The sequence below is a fragment of the Malus sylvestris genome, chromosome 4 (assembly GCF_916048215.2).
Source record: "Malus sylvestris chromosome 4, drMalSylv7.2, whole genome shotgun sequence".
NCBI classification, from domain to species: domain Eukaryota; kingdom Viridiplantae; phylum Streptophyta; class Magnoliopsida; order Rosales; family Rosaceae; genus Malus; species Malus sylvestris.
In genome coordinates, this window is record NC_062263.1 from 2,998,209 (window position 1) to 3,015,712 (window position 17,504).

A 17,504-nucleotide genomic window follows, 5' to 3' on the forward strand; every position below is an offset into this window, starting at 1 on the left:
GCTCGGTCCTGTGTCATGTCCTCCGTTAGATCCAAGTACTCTAAGTCTTTTCTTAGAGTCTCTTCCAAAGTTTTCCTAGGTCTTCCTCTACCCCTTCGGCCCTGAACCTCTGTCCCATAGTCGCATCTTCTAATCGGAGCGTCAGTATGCCTTCTTTGCACATGTCCAAACCACCGTAACCGATTTTCTCTCATCTTTCCTTCAACTTCGGCTACTCCTACTTTACCCCGGATATCCTCATTCCTAATCTTATCCTTTCTTGTGTGCCCACACATCCAACCTCATCTCCGCTACACCCATTTTGTGTACGTGTTGATGCTTCACCGCCCAACATTCTGTGCCATACAGCATCGCCGGCCTTATTGCCGTCCTATAAAATTTTCCCTTGAGCTTCAGTGGCATACGGCGGTCACACAACACGCCGAATGCACTCTTCCACATCATCCATCCAGCTTGTATTCTATGGTTGAGATCTCCATCTAATTCTCCGTTCTTTTGCAAGATAGATCCTAGGTAACGAAAACGATCGCTCTTTGGTATTTATTGATCTCCGATCCTCACCCCTAACTCGTTTTGGCCTCCATTTGCACTGAACTTGCACTCCATATATTCTGTCTTTGATCGGCTTAGGCGAAGACCTTTAGATTCCAACACTTCTCTCCAAAGGTTAAGCTTTGCATTTACCCCTTCCTGAGTTTCATCTATCAACACTATATCGTCTGCGAAAAGCATACACCAAGGAATATCATATTGAATATGTCCTGTTAACTCATCCATTACCAACGCAAAAAGGTAAGGACTTAAGGATGAGCCTTGATGTAATCCTACAGTTATGGGAAAGCTTTCGGTTTGTCCTTCATGAGTTCTTACGGCAGTCTTTGCTCCTTCATACATATCCTTTATAGCTTGGATATATGCTACTCGTACTCCTTTCTTCTCTAAAATCCTCCAAAGAATGTCTCTTGGGACCCTATCATACGCTTTTTCCAAATCTATAAAGACCATGTGTAAATCATTTTTCCCATCTTTATATCTTTCCATCAATCTTCGTAAGAGATAGATTGCCTCCATGGTTGAGCGCCCTGGCATGAACCCGAATTGGTTGTCCGAAACCCGTGTCTCTTGCCTCAATCTATGCTCAATGACTCTCTCCCAGAGCTTCATTGTATGACTCATTAGCTTAATACCCCTATAGTTCATGCAATTTTGTACGTCGCCCTTATTCTTGTAGATAGGCACCAAAATGCTCGTTCGCCACTCATTTGGCATCTTCTTCGTTTTCAAAATCCTATTGAAAAGGTCAGTGAGCCATGTTATACCTGTCTCTCCCAAAACTTTCCACACTTCGATTGGTATATCGTCTGGGCCTACTGCTTTTCTATGCTTCATCTTCTTCAAAGCTACAACCACTTCTTCCTTCCGGATTCGACGATAAAAAGAGTAGTTTCTACACTCTTCTGAGTTACTCAACTCCCCTAAAGAAGCACTCATTTCATGCCCTTCATTGAAAAGATTATGAAAATAACCTTTTCATCTATCTTTAACCGCGTTCTCTGTAGCAAGAACCTTTATATCCTCATCCTTGATGCACCTCACTTGGTTTAGGTCCCTTGTCTTCTTTTCCCTTGCTCTAGCTAGTTTATAGATATCCAACTCTCCTTCTTTGGTATCTAGTCGCTTATACATATCGTCATAAGCCGCTAACTTAGCTTCTCTCACAGCTTTCTTCGCCTCTTGCTTCGTTTTTCTATACCTTTCACCATTTTCATCGGTCCTATTCTTGTATAAGGCTTTACAACATTCCTTCTTAGCCTTCACCTTTGTTTGTACCTCCTCATTCCACCACCAAGATTCCTTTTGGTGTGGGGCAAAGCCCTTGGACTCTCCTAATACCTCTTTTGCTACTTTTCGGATACAACTAGCCATGGAATCCCACATTTGGCTAGCTTCCCCCTCTCTATCCCACACACACTGGGTGATTACTTTCTCTTTGAAAATGACTTGTTTTTCTTCTTTTAGATTCCACCATCTAGTCCTTGGGCACTTCCAAGTCTTGTTCTTTTTTCTCACTCTTTTGATATGTACATCCATCACCAACAAGCGATGTTGATTAGCCACGCTCTCTCCTGGTATAACTTTGCAATCCTTACAAGTTATACGATCCCCTTTCCTCATTAGAAGAAAATTTATTTGTGTTTTTGACGACCCACTCTTGTAGGTGATCACATGTTCTTCTCTCTTCTTAAAGAAGGTGTTGGCTAAGAAGAGATCATATGCCATTGCAAAATCCAAGATAGCTTCCCCATCCTCGTTTCTCTCCCCAAAACCATGGCCACCATGAAAACCTCCATAGTTGCCTGTCTCCCTGCCCACGTGTCCATTTAAATCTCCTCCTATAAATAACTTCTCCGTCTGAGCAATTCCTTGCACCAAGTCTCCAAGGTCTTCCCAAAATTTCTCCTTCGAACTCATATCCAACCCTACTTGAGGTGCGTACGCACTAATCACATTGATAAGTTCTTGTCCTATTACAATCTTGATTGCCATGATTCTATCTCCTACCCTCTTGACATCTACAACATCTTGTGTCAAGGTCTTGTCCACGATGATGCCAACACCGTTTCTCGTTCTATTTGTGCCCGAGTACCAAAGTTTAAACCCTGAGTTTTCTAGATCCTTTGCCTTAAGACCAACCCACTTAGTTTCTTGTAGGCACATAATATTTATCCTTCTCCTCACCATAACTTCCACTACTTCCATAGATTTTCCCGTTAAGGTTCCTATATTCCACGTTCCTAAACGCATTCTACTCTCCTGAACTCTACCCTTCTGCCCTAGCTTCTTCAACCTCCCCCATCCAATGGAATCAAAGTACTTCTTTTGTGTGTCCCGTGTAAAGTTGATAGGTGCATATGCTCCCAAACAACTTTGAGTGGAGTCGTTCGAAAAGAAGTTTCTATGGCCCCCTTGCTCATTTAACACTGCATCCGGGTGCCTATGGAGATACAGCGACCCTTGCTCACTTATCACTGTGCTCGGGCCACACAGCGTGCCACTTACGGGTGACGCCCTAGCTTTAGCGCGATTTCGTTCTGAATTCATTTTCATAAGGATTCGACGTAACTGTGGAGTGCCGGCTGTCGACTACCTAACGCCCTCCCCCTCCTCCTTTACCCGGGCTTGGGACCGGCAATGTAAGATAAACTTACATAGGCGGAGTTCTTTCCCAATCAACTATGACCAAGAAATCAGAGATTCTATTATATTAGGGCATCTCGACTGGAAGATGCAAATTTGAGATGTAAAAGATATACATTTACACTCATTTTACATTTTTAGGAGATGTATAATTTAGTTCTAGTCTAATGAGAGATATGCAAATTTGGAATCCCTTTCTCTCTTTAACTACAGAGTTCACATCCAAAAGATGTTAAAAATATGTAAATTTTCATTTTATTTACATCTTCTGGCCAATATTGGTGTTTTATACATATCTCCCATTGGAAATCAAAACATATAAACGTCCATTTCAAAGCATTTTGAACCTTTCATTGGAGATGCTCTTATATATTAATTAGAAATCAATATTGTCATAAGAAGATTCTGCCAGTGCTAAAACCTTAAAGCAAGCGTTAAGAGGTGAATTATCTATTTTGGTGTAACTAATTTTTCTTATGCAGCTTAATCTGATATTAATGACATAATCGTACGTAGTGATTAGCATGTTGGAATTTATTAGGTTTATTTAGGAAATTAATTAGAGATTTGATTTGATTTTGTAGTAGGGTATTTTTGGCATTTACGCATTAGGGTTTCTTAGGTTTATTGCTCTATAAATAGAGCTTGTAATTTAGTTTGAGAGTAAGTTAGTCACAATGTAGCCTCTTAGGGTTTTGTAGCCATTTCGGCATTCTCGTTCGTTTAATAATATTCTTTCTATTTTGTTAGTCTTGTTCGTTGCGCACTCTGATATTCAACTTGGTATCAGAGCAGGTTTGATCATTCGGGATTTAATCTGCCCTCGATTCGTATCAATTTGTTCGTCCGTCTTGTTGGTTGTTTAGATTGTCGTTGGTCTAGTTTGTTAAAAAAAAAAAAAAAAAAAAGGTTGAATCTGCCATCAGCTCCGCTGCGCCCAGTGGCGGATCCACAGTGGGGTCAATGGGGTCGCACGACCCCTTGGAAGCCATGGAAACAACCTTAGAGACCCATTGGAGCTGCTGGTGCGACCCCTTGAAGCTGCTGGTGAGATCCCTTGGCTGCACACCAAGTGTTCGACGAAAGGTTTGAAAGAACCAAGGATGCTGTCAAGTTCAAGGTTCGGTGCTCCAAGTACCTTTACACACTTTGTGTGTTTGATTCCGAGAAGGCCGACAAGTTGAAGCAATCTCTTCCTCCAGGTTTGAACGTTCAGGACCTTTAAACAAGGATTTTAAACCCGAGTACAAAATTCTGTGGCCAAAGAAGGGCAGGAAACTAGAGGAAGAAGACCAAGATGGCAGCATAATATTCTTATGCGTTTACACCAAGGTTTGCTGAAGTCGAAGATGTCTCGATGGTAGATAGGATCTGACGACAGAAATCCAAACAATATGCTTATTCATGTGAACTGATGATGGTCGTATAGCCACCAATACAGTTCATCAATGTACAATAAGAGGAGAATATTTGTTTGTAAACGTAACAGAGGGAGTCACCTAGTCGGTAAATATCTGAAACATGTCCACGCCCATAGCTTCTTCCTCCAGGTATGAAATGACGATATGCATGCCGTTTCTGTTAAAAAAAAATTGCGCGCTGCGCGCGCTATCCTTATTGACCCCTCAAACATTATTTCCTGGATCTGCCACTGGCTGCCCCTACCCCATCTAGATCTGCAGAACCATCCACCCACCATGTGCTTGAACCGCACCTGCACTTGAAGTCACTGCCCTGTCGCCGCTTGACCATTGCACCGTGACATCCCGCACCACCAGATCGACCCAGCGATCCATAGTCGTCGTCCCCGCATCGTACCTCACCACGAATCTGCATCTGTCTGCAACCTACCCGCACCGCTTGAATTCGCACATGCTCGAACCGCTGCAATCATTGCAACCAAGTTCAATGAACATGACCACTGTTGCACCACTACACCTGCAGGTTGACGCGTTTTTGCGACCCTGTTCGAACCCGCCTGCATCTGCATTTGCACCCAAATTTGTAGTCACCTCCCACTGCACTTTCTCCGCCTCACCTACCCTCTGCAAGCCTGCACAGACCCGATCACTCGCACTGCAATCTGCCCAGACAACCGCACCATCTGCACCGTGAACCCAGAAGAAAAGGATAAAAAAAAAAAGACTGATGTTGGTGGTTCGCATAGAAGAAAAAAAAAGAAAAAAAGGGGGAAAAAAGAGAAAAAAAAATTGTTTGGATTTTTTGTTTTGCTGTTAGTTTAAGGCCCATGCGGGCAAAAGGAAAAAAAAATATTTGGTTGGATTTTTTTGTTTGTTTGTTCGGCATTGGCATCGATATTTGCACTGGCACTGGTATTGGAATCTTGCACTGGCACTGGCATTGGAATCTTGCACTGGCACTGGCATTGAAATCTTGCACTTGCACCGATGGAATTTCGTATTGAAATTGGCATCGGAAGTTAGCATAACAAAGCTTGCATCCACATCGTCTGTTGGCAAACTCATGTCGTATACCGCCATGAGTTTGACGGGGGGTGTTGGAATTTATTAGGTTTATTTAGGAAATTAATTAGAGATTTGATTTGATTTTGTAGTAAGGTATTTTTTGGCATTTACGCATTAGGGTTTCTTAGGTTTATTGCTCTATAAATAGAGCTTGTAATTTAGTTTAAGAGTAAGTTAGTCACAATGTAGCCTCTTAGGGTTTTGTAGCCGTTTCGGCATTCTCGTTCGTTTAATAATATTCTTTCTATTTTGTTAGTCTTGTTCGTTGCGCACTCTAATATTCAAGGTAGCTAGCTAGCAGCCTGTGCCAACCTGCTTAATTAGAATACAAATCTGCTTAATCTGGTTATGGTTATATAATAATGATTAGAGAAAAAAAATGCATGCAAGTTTTAGTTCCTTAGAGCAACTCCATTGTGGTGGATTGCTCGGGGGACAAGTGAGAGAAAAGGGCCCGAGGCCCTGTGGATTCGCTCCAGCGTGAAGGAGCCTGAGTGGAGGTGGAGGCCCGAGCTCCGGGCCTGTGAAGAGTTGTCAACCCACAAGTTCGAGTGGATTGGCTGTTAGGGCTGACGTCAGCCCTGCAACAGGCCTTTTTTTTATTTTTTTCTGTCAGGCGCTAGCACCCCACTCGTGCGTGGGGGCGCGTCGCCCGACAACTTTTCAGACTGAAATGTTACCTTTGGGAAGCCACATGGCTTCTCACGGTCCGTTTGATCTCAACGGCTATTTAACTTGGATAGTTCGATCTCAACGGTAAAAAAATTAAAAAAAAATCTTATTTAATATCAACCGTTCGATCTGAGATCAACGGTCAATATTAATATGCTTTATAAATAAATTTAAAAAAAAAAAGAAAAAATAGTTTTAAAATTAAGAAAAGTTACCGTTTTGACATGTGGCACAATCTGGAGTGTTGAAATTCAATTTTTTTTTAAATCTAACGGCAGAGATTAATTATTTGAATAAAAATTTAAAAAAATTGTAAAAAATCCGAAAAAATATCTGAAAATTTTTTAAAAAAATGTTTCTACTTTTCTATAAATGCCTTCTCATTATCATCTACCTTACACCACAATTTCATATTTTCTCAACTACTTTCAATCACATTCCTATCTTTCTCTCAAAGTTTCAATCCAATTTTTTTCAACAAAATGATGCAAGTATGAATTGGACGCTTCTTGAAGATGTTGCATTGTGTACTAGCTGGGTTGAAATTACTCATAGTTCGCATACGGGTAATGAGATGTAGTTGCGAGAAATGTAGTCTTATTCGTACCAATTATCTTGAAAAAATGGGTGGGAGTAGAACCAAAGAATCGATGTCTAGTCGTTGGAAATTACTTAACCAATCATTTAGTATTTGGAGAGACGCCTTGGCACAAGCTAATACTAATCTTCGAAGTGGGGAAAATTACACGGATCAGGTAACAATATATTATTTGTTTGTTTGTACTATACCCAAATTTGCATTGTAATTATTTGTTTGTATTATTTATTTGTTACCTACTTTAATTATAATTATTTGTTTGTATTATTTATTTGTTACATACTTTGATTATAATTTTTTGTTTGTATTATTTATTTGTTACATACTTTGATTATAATATTTTGTTTGTATTTTTTATTTGTTACCTACTTTAATTATAATTATTTGTTTGTATTATTTATTTGTTACCAACTTTGATTATAATTATTTAATCTCCCCCATTGTGTAGCTAATTCAAGCACAAGCTTGGTATGGTGCCAAAACCAAAAGCAAAAATAAATCATTCAACCGGTGGGAATGTTGGAATATTGTCAAAGATTGTCCTAAATTCAGAGTTGTGCCTGTCGGTCCAGAAGTTGTCATGAACAGCACTCCTCTACACTCTACACCTAATAATGGCTCGCATGAAGATGATGGAGAAGAAGTGCCTGAAACGCCCATCCCTGAACAAGCGTTGGGTTCGACCCGTTATCCAATTAGGCCTCAAGGTAAGAAGGCTTCAAAGAGAAAAGGAAGTGCTTCCAAGCATGATTATGCAAAGCACATGGAAGAACTTACTCGTCATAGTGAATTGACTTTGGCGCGGGAAATGGCGAAATTTGAAGCTGATAAGGTTAGAGAGGAGGCAAAAGCTGCAGCTGTTGAGAGAGAATTTCAAGCTAATGAGAGAGAAAGAGAGCTACTTAGGCAAGAAAGAGAACTGGTTAGAGAAGAAAGAATGGCTCAACGAGATCGTGAGATTATGAACACACCTTTAGAAGGGAAGTCTTCAAATTCTAAATATTTTTGGAAGTCGGAGAAAGAGGGTGTGGTGCGTAGGAGGCGTGCAAGAGAAGCGAGAGCAAGAGGAGATGGTCCTAGCACGACAAGAGAATATCATCCTAGCCCCACAAATTGGTTAAGTGATGATGATTAGAGTACTTTTTGTAATCGGAGCCCATAGTTTTCCAATCATCTTGGGTTGTAATTTATTATTTATTGAATAGAGTATTTTATGTTGTTTCCAATTTATTGAATTTAGTACTTTATTTAAAGTGAAAGTAAATTTATTTAATATGGTAATATATTTATACTATAAGAGAATCTTTATTCAAATGACATAAACACACCAATAAAAAACTCACGAAATGAACTAAAATAAAACGCACCAAATAAAATTACATAAACACACCAAATAATAAAAAAAACTCACTAAAATAAAACACACCAAATAAAATTACATAAATACACCAAATAATAAAAAACACACTAAATGAACTTAATTATCTTCAGCTTGTTTCAATGCCCATTGGTGCTCTATCAAGTCATTTTGCCGGGCATTGTGCATGTCTGGCCTTTGAAATGCAGTATATCGTTGAATGACCCTTTCATTGTAACGTCCTCATGTTGCACGGGCTCATTGGTGGCTTCATGAGCACAATATATACGTGTTCTTGAATTGTTCATCATGTCTGGCTCATATTCATCAACAGCTTTATAATCATACTCATCTTCCACAATCATGTTGTGAAGAATGATGCACGTCATCATGATGGATCGAAGTGACTCTACATCAAACAATCTGGTAACACCCCTGACGATTGCCCAGCGAGCTTGGAGGATACCGAAACAACGCTCCACATCCTTCATGCACCCCTCTTGACATCTTGCAAAGTGTTTTTCCTTTGCACTTCGTGGACGTGGCACTGTTTTGACAAATGTTGACCATCTTGGGTAAATGCTGTCAGCTAGGTAGTATGGCCCGTCGTACATACGTCCGTTGACCTCATACGTGACTTTTGGTATCGTTAAACACTGGGGATTGGGTAAGGACGTTGAGGTCATTTTGAGCTCCCGGAACCCCGAAAAAGGCATGCCAAATCCATGTATCAAAAGATGCCACCGCCTCCAATATGATACTTTTTGCTCATTTTATGTCTCCATAAGCGCCTTGCCATGCACTTGGACAGTTTTTCCACGTCCAATGCATACAATCAATGCTCCCAATCATCCTAGGAAAACCTTGCATCTTGGCATTCTTCAGAAGCCTTTCCAGGTTCATGTGAGTAGGTTGCCGGAGGTACTCTGCGGTGTAGATAGATTCGATTGCTCCGCAAAACCTTATCAAGGACTGAAGAATGGTTGATTTCCCCATCCTCGCTATCTCATCCACTTGGTCTGCAGATGCTCCATACGCAAGCATCCGCAGCGCAGCAGTAATTTTTTGCTTGGGAAGGAGACCCATAGCACCAAAAGCATCCTTTTTTTGCACAAAGTAAGAATCATGGTTGCAAACAACAATCATGATTTTGTTAAACAAATGTCGTTCCATTCTAAAACGATGTCTGAAGTACGTATCAAGAAATGCACTGTTATGGACAAAATAATCGTCCAACAGCTCCACACCTCGTCGTTGCCTGTATCTATCAAGGTTTCCGGAATGGGTGGGCCTGCATATCTGAGCCACAGCTTGGATGACTCGATGGGAATGTGAGTCTCTAGCCATTCTTGCTTCGTCATCTCTCCTTCTCCGCTCCTCATCCTCTTCCTTCTCATTTTGGGCTATATGGAGATTCAACACTCCTTCAAATTGGTTAAACAATTCTTCCTCTTCTTGATTGATTTCCCACATCATGCTTGAAGAAGAAGACATTGTAAGTAGAAAATATGAATAATGATACAGATTTTGATTTGGTGAAGAAGGAAGCAGACACTATGAATAATGATAGAAATATTGAGAAAATTGGTGTGAGATTGAAAAGGATGGATGATGGATTATATGGAGGATTCTGAAATGATTAGGTTGTAGATAGTGCCATGTGGCATGCCGTCATTCGTTAAAAATCTAATCGAAATATATCCTAAAAAATTCTGAAAAGATAACGACACATGGCAAGACGGCATTGGATAAAAATCTTATCGAAATCCATCACCAATAATTATCTTTTCGGATAATGACACGTTGCACAACGAGAACGATTTAAAATTTGATCAAAATCTATCCTGAAAGATTCTGAAAAGATAACGACACGTGGCACGATGACATTGGATAAAAATCTTATCGAAATTTATGACCAATAATAGTCGTTTTGGGTAAATGACACGTGGCGCAACGAGAACAATTTATAATATCTTATCCGAAATTACAAATAAATTTATTTACTATTATTTTGTAAAAAAAAAATTAATACTATTTTATTGCCTATTGTCAGGGCTATTCAAGTGTAACGGTGGAGATGCAAAAGGCAATTATTATTCATTAAGGGCAATTATTGTTCACAGGATGGATTGAATAGTGGATTGCCTAGGGGGAGGGCTCCGACGGTGGAGTTGCTCTTAGTTCCTTAGTTCGTAACAAACTGATCAAGTACTAGTGACAAATTAATACGCAAATTATATTAATTAACTTCATTGTTCACTAAATTTTTTCCATCATTTGGTTACATGCATGAATTAAGTTGGTATGTATATATGTGTAGGGACCCAAATACAAGATAGCGTTGCTTCTAAACAATACATTAGGAATTAGTGATCAATAATGGTCACAATAATCACATCTAGAGTATACCAAAGTCACCTTTATTTTTGTTGAAGAATGCAATTTCAAATAAAAAACTTGAATAAACTACTACAACGTAAATGGTTTCACTGTTCATTGTACTGAGGCATTTTTGTGATAAAACTCAACATCAATCGAACTATACAATTAGTTAAGTTGGGACAATATTTGATTGTATTGTAGTGTGCTAGGGTGCACAGGTAATTAAGTTGAAACAAAATTTATTTACTTAGTAGTCAGCCTCTAACCGAACACTGAAATGAAAGCTTTTATGTATTCCCTAACAAGTCATAAGGTGACATGAAACTAAAGGCCCTATTGTGTATATATAAGTAACCAAGCTAAGTGCTCACATACGTACAACTCTCTCTAGATTCTCTAATCTGTGTCCGTCTCTCTCATTTAAGCATGTTCACAATACTGAGTTCCTCCAATAATATTGGAGAAGACAGAAGCAAAACACACACTTTCTTTCTAACCATGTTCTTGATCATACAAATCTTGCTGCCATCAGCAGAAGCTAATCAGGCTTCTTCACCATCCCTTTTCTCCAAATTCTCCAGAGCAGGACCATCCAAAGAAGCCAACAATATTGTATCTTTTTGCAAACATACCCCTCACCAAGCAGCTTGTGAATCCATTTTCATCTCCAAAACAAGTAATATTACTACAATTACTAAACCACCCCCTCAAACCCTTGAAGGCCTCCTTGTCCACTCAGTCGACTTCAGCATTATAAAGGCTCGTTTGGCTCGCGCTCTTGCCTATAATCTTACCATTTCCCATTTTCAAACCTCTCATCAAACACACTCGCTTGGTGGCATCAATGACTGCCTCGAGCTGCTCGAGGACAGTATCGATTTACTTGATAATGTCATACTCAAATACGACAGTACCAAAAGCGCCTATGGCCATACTGACGACGATATCCAAAGCTGGCTCAGTGCTGCTCTTACCAATCAAGAAACTTGTCTAGACAGCCTTAAGAGTGATAAGTCAATGGTAGACAAGGGCGCTATGGAGACTTCAGCTAAAAATATGAACCAATTCATAAGTAACTCTCTGTCACTTTTCATGCTCACTAGTAGGTCACCAAAGCAGGCCCAAAACAAAAACCCTAGTAACATTGTCGGTGGCCGGAGGCTGTTGTCGGATGATTTTCCGAGTTGGGTGTCCGGCGCTGAAAGAAAGCTTCTAGAAGCTTCTGTGGGTGACTTAGAAGCACATGCTGTGGTGGCTTTGGATGGGAGTGGTACGCACAAGAGTATCGGTGAAGCACTTGGGTTGGTGGCCTCATTGGCTGAGAGTGGAGGAGGTGGCAGGTCTGTAATTCATGTAAAAGCTGGAACTTATCATGAATATATTAAAATACCAACGAAGCAGAAGAACGTTATGTTAATTGGTGATGGTTTGGGGACGACGATTATCGTGGGCGATAGGAACTCTGATGATGGTTGGACCACTTTCGAGTCTGCTACAGTTGGTAAGAACATATCAAACTTCCCTCTTTTTTAGGTTTTTTTTTTCTAATTAATAAGAGAATTCCCTCTTCTTTTATTTATTTATTTAAAATATATGGCTTTTTTATTTTGTCAATTTATAAAATATGTAAACTACCTGTTAACAAAAAAAACTTTTGTTATAAAAAATGATGAGAAGACAATTTAGTCCTAGATCAAAAAATAAAATCATAACAAATGATGTGTCGCACAAGTTCAAAACTTCTCCGTCTTTAATTATTGTAATCTTTTTGAACCTCCTTAATAATAATATCTTCTGTATAAAAAAAATCAAAACTGTAAGAGAAAAACTAATATTTAATAACTGGTGCTATTGTCACTCACCAAAATTATTTACAAAACTCACCTTTAAATGAAAATTATTATGATTTTATACTCGTTGAAAGATAATATTAAAAATAAAATTATAAAGAAAAAATTATAGGGTTTGCTACCACTCATCTTATTAGAACTTTTCTTTGACAAATCTGGTTAACCGGTCTCCCATCATTAAGAGGCCAACTTTGGGTTGTCTTGTTGTGTCCGTGAGGGAGCAATGGTAGCAATGGTAGCAATGGTCTCGATCGTAGCTCCCGCATTACAGTGGGAGACCAATCAACATCAACGTTAATTAGTCAGCTAAATATTACATCTAATCATTCTCTTTATCATCATTTAAAAATTATATCTACAAAACATCATTCAATCTGATATTATTTATTTATCTCTATGTGTCAAACTAATAAACGATTTTGATAACAAGTAGCATCGTTGTGATGAACCGTCAATTTGTTTGATGCATACGAACATTTCCGATTATGAAATCCGTACATCAAAAATACATTAATCATAAATGGAGGATGAGTAGATCCTCTATGAAGTAAAAACAAGCATTATTATCCATAAAAAAAATTTAAAAAAAAAGACAAGAAAATATAAAAAGGGCAGTTCACATGTCTATACACTAACATCAAATAGAAAAGAAATGAAATCATAAAAGGAATGGTTGGTTCTATTAAAATTCCTTATTTTCTTGCTTTAGTCCACCACCTTCCTTCGATATCCATTTCCCTGAATTATAATGTTAGACGTGATGCTCATAAAGGATGATCAAGGTTTTAATTTCGTGTTTCTTATTTTGCTCGCATGTACACCGCACACCCGCTTGGAAATTCTCAACTTATGGTTGTAAAGACCAACATGAGAAAAAAGAGATTCTTTCATGCATGAATTAAACATAATTTTATAATTATTCATAACACAGATGATTAAACTCATTAATACAATTTGAGACGAAAAAATTACATTTACATTTTGGTAAAACAAATTGTAAATTTTTATTTTTATTTATATTTTACGACTATGATGAGTATTTTACATCCCCTTAAAAGTTGTACATTGGATAGCTGTTTAGGGCGAGGGAGAGAGAAAGTGGAGGAGTAAAACTATAGTTACGTATGGCTAAGTGAAGGAAAAAAAAAACAGCAAAAACTTGTTTGTGCAAAATTATTTTAGTGACTTTCTTTTTTATTTTTTAAAATTTTCTTCAGTTATGTATAAAAGGATATAGTAGTTCTTTTTTTTTTTTTTTTTTTGACAAAAAGAGTTGGAAGGAAAATTTTCTCTTACTTAATAAAAATTGCATGTCCTCATGGCACATAGTAACATGCAAACAACCGTGTTTTCAGCTGCTATGGGAGACGGCTTTATAGCTCGTGACATAACGTTTGAGAATAATGCCGGTCCATCAAAGCACCAAGCGGTTGCCCTCCGAGTCGGCGCTGACAAGTCAGTGATTTTCCGATGCTCCATTGTCGGCTACCAAGACACCCTCTACACTCACTCCAAGCGCCAGTTCTACAGAGACACCCAAATCTACGGAACAGTTGATTTCATATTTGGAAACTCAGCAGCAGTTTTCCAGAACTGCAACATTTACGCAAGAAAACCCGCTTCAACCGGTCTCAAAAATTTTGTCACAGCACAAGGTAGAACCAGCCCGGATCAGAACACTGGAATTTCGATTCATAACTGCAAAATTTCAGCTGCTTCGGATCTTGCTCCGGTGAAATCCAAGTACGAGACGTATCTTGGGAGGCCATGGAAGCAGTATTCAAGAACAGTTATCATGCAGTCTTACTTGGATGACTCAATCAGTAGGGCTGGTTGGTCACCTTGGTCAGGTGGGTTTGCTTTAAACACATTGTATTATGGTGAGTATTCAAATTATGGGCCTGGGGCTTCAACTTCGGGTCGGGTCCGGTGGCCGGGATATCATGCATCACTTACACCGGTTGCTGCACAAGGCTTCACTGTTAGCGGTTTCATCTCTGGGAACCTTTGGTTGCCTTCCACTGGGGTTTCTTTTGATTCGGGACTTCATTAAATGATCGTGATAGCGGTTTTCATACTCAGCTTAGCTTTTGACACTTCGGTTGTGACGTGAACGTACAAAGTATAACATACTCAATTTAAATGTGAGAAGCTAAACTAAGAGTGTCAAAATTACTACCTTATGAAGGCGTTGTGCATTTGTATAAAGTTGTATTTGTGTTTGGTTAGATGTGATATGAAACCAAGGGGCTTATGTGATCGCAGGCCTATTGTGGTTATGTTGTGTGATCTTAGTGTTTTGGGCTTTCGATCCCCTTGAAACAAGCAATAGTTGTGTTACTATTCTTTAAGTTTAAAAATCCAGTTGAATAGAGTAGTGGTTTATGTAACTTGTGTTGCTTTTGGTGAATGCAAACGATCTTCATCGTATAAATTTTACAATTAGAATTGTTACATAATAGGAGTTTAAATTATGGGTGCAAAGAAATATCTCAATAACTGAAACGACAATTTCCTCAATGTTGTGAAATCTTTAGATAAATGTCTTATATTTTCGGTATGAGTAAGTACAAATATATGTGTGATCCTCCACCAATCACCATTTGTCAATCTTAAGCTAGAATTTATAAATAAATTAGTAGTGACTAGGGACCAATAATTCCATAAACAAAACTACAAACAATCCAATAAACAATTTGCATAGTTGGTGATGACGTAGTTTTTAATACAAAAAAATAAATAAAATCACATAAGAAAATTTAAACTTATAGATTTGATTCTGCCGGCCTATATTATCAAGGGAAGGGTATCCTCACCGGACCCCTTTGTGGGAATTCTAGAAATCTCTACATTCTAGCCGTTTATCGTATATAGTCAGTTTTCGTCAGATACTATTTATGTTTAATTTTAAATAAAAAAATCAAATAATTTCTGATTGTAGGATACACAACAAATGACTAAGATGTGAAGATTCTTAAGATCCGCACAAAATAGATCTGGGATCCAGTTCCATTATAAAGGACAATACTTGAGTCCCGATTCATCAGAACGTGGCACAGTAAAAGGGAGACATGTGTCTTTTTAACTCTCCAAAGACCTAACCTTGCATTCTTTGTTTTGATATCAACCAGAAAAAAACTGAAAAACTTCCTGTAAAATACAAAAAACTAAAAATAAAGGGAAAAAAGGAGGAGGAAGGAAAGTAGGGATGGAAAGCCAAGACCTAGAGCACATTGTGACCACCTCATACCATTCATGGCTCACGGCCATCTCATACCATTCCTGCAACTGGCAAGAAATCTCCAACAGAGAAAAAGCTTGATCACTGTCACCATCGCAAGCACCGCCCTCAACATCCAATACCTCCGCACCACGATCGCCTCCAACTCAAGCTCTCAATCTGACTCCAACATCCGCTTGGCTGAGCTATCATTCTGTGGCACAGACCACGGCTTGCCCCCGAACGGCGAGAACACAGAGAACTTGCCTATCAGCAAAATAGGAAACCTAGTTGCTGCATCAACGAGTCTTGAAGCTCCTGCTCGCCATATTATCTCTGATATCATCGAAAAAGAAGGCCGCCCACCGCCTTGTATTATCTCTGACATGTACTTTGGATGGGCTACTAATCTTGCAAACAGCTTTGGAACTGCGCATGTGACTTTCACCACAGGTGGTGCCTATGGCACTGCAGCTTTGGTGTCTGTTTGGCTTAACCTCCCACACCGTTCTACAGCTTCGGATGAGTTCCCGGTGCCGGGGTTTCCTGAGAGTTACCGCTTCCATATCTCTCAGCTGAATCCATACTTAAGAGCTGCAGATGGTACTGACTTTGGGTCAAGAATTTTTCAACCTCAGCTTTCGCTGTCTACGAAATCCTTTGGTTGGTTGTGTAGTACTGTTGAGGAGATTGAGCCAGTTGGATTGAAGATCTTGAGGAACTACTTGGGGCGTCCTGTATGGTCCATCGGACCTCTTCTTCCTTTAGAAGCACTCAACAACTCATCTACTTTGGCCTTAAGTGTTTCGAGGCAACGCGCAGGAAAAGAGTTCGGCATACCTCCTGAAGCATGCCTCGAATGGCTTGACTCACAAGGTTCGGATTCGGTTGTTTACGTCTCATTTGGTTCTCAAAACAGTATAAGTTCAAACCCGATGATGGAATTAGCTCTTGTGTTGGAAGAAAGTGGAAGGCCTTTTATTTGGGTAACAAGGCCTCCGGTTGGATATGACATGAAGGGTGGGTTCCGAGCAGAGTGGTTGCCCGAGGGGTTCGAAGATCGAATGAGTAGAGGAAAACAAGGGTTGGTGGTGCACAATTGGGCACCCCAGTTGGAGATACTGTCACACAAGTCGACGGGTGTGTTTGTTAGCCACTGCGGATGGAATTAAGTGATGGAGAGCTTAAGCCAGGGGGTGCCAATGATAGGGTGGCCGTTGGCGTCCGAGCAGGCATTTAACTCGAAGATGTTGGCGGAGGAGATGGGCGTGAGTGTCGAACTTACAAGGGGATCACAGAGTGTTATTGCTGGGAAGGAGGTGAAGAGACTGATAGATTTGGTAATGGAGAAAAGTGGCAAAGGAGGAGAAATGAGGAAAAAAGCTGGTGATATTGGGGAGCAGGTAAGAGCAGCAGTGAGGGATGCGGCAGAAGACAAGGGATCGTTTGTTTTGGAAATGGATGATTTTCTTGGCACCATTTTAGCAACTAGAAGAAAAAATTAGCACAAATAAGTTATGTACTTCCTAAACCCTAAAGTGAAGGTTTCTTAGAGCATGTTTACTTGATAAAAATAAATGGGTATAAAAATTATTTCACTTATTCACACGTGGAATCTGTGGACAAAAGTTACTCTAGGAATAACGTGTTGATCTTCCCCAAGAGCTCGCAGCGACGGAAAGGTTTGGCACCTCAATGTCGGCTCTTCACCACTTGGGCATGTATTATGTTTCAAGGGTTG

At 39.5% G+C, this 17,504-nt stretch overlaps 3 protein-coding genes and 1 pseudogene across 3 annotated transcripts in view; 3 read left to right on the forward strand and 1 right to left on the reverse strand.

Annotated features, from left to right (window-relative positions):
• Positions 1–17,504, forward strand: part of LOC126618864 (importin beta-like SAD2) — a 128,525-nt gene that overhangs the window by 85,060 nt on the left and 25,961 nt on the right. The gene's annotated exons all lie outside the window — the stretch shown is intronic.
• Positions 1–17,504, reverse strand: part of LOC126618874 (chitinase-like protein 1) — a 57,791-nt gene that overhangs the window by 32,194 nt on the left and 8,093 nt on the right. The window lies entirely within an intron of this gene.
• On the forward strand, positions 11,081–14,962 carry LOC126618867 (pectinesterase-like). The gene is made up of 2 exons (XM_050287067.1): positions 11,081–12,194; positions 13,899–14,962. The coding sequence occupies exons 1-2, from the start codon at positions 11,120–11,122 to the stop codon at positions 14,594–14,596; spliced, it is 1,773 nt and encodes a 590-aa protein (XP_050143024.1). The 5' UTR covers positions 11,081–11,119; the 3' UTR covers positions 14,597–14,962.
• On the forward strand, positions 15,504–17,371 carry LOC126618870 (UDP-glycosyltransferase 92A1-like; annotated as a pseudogene).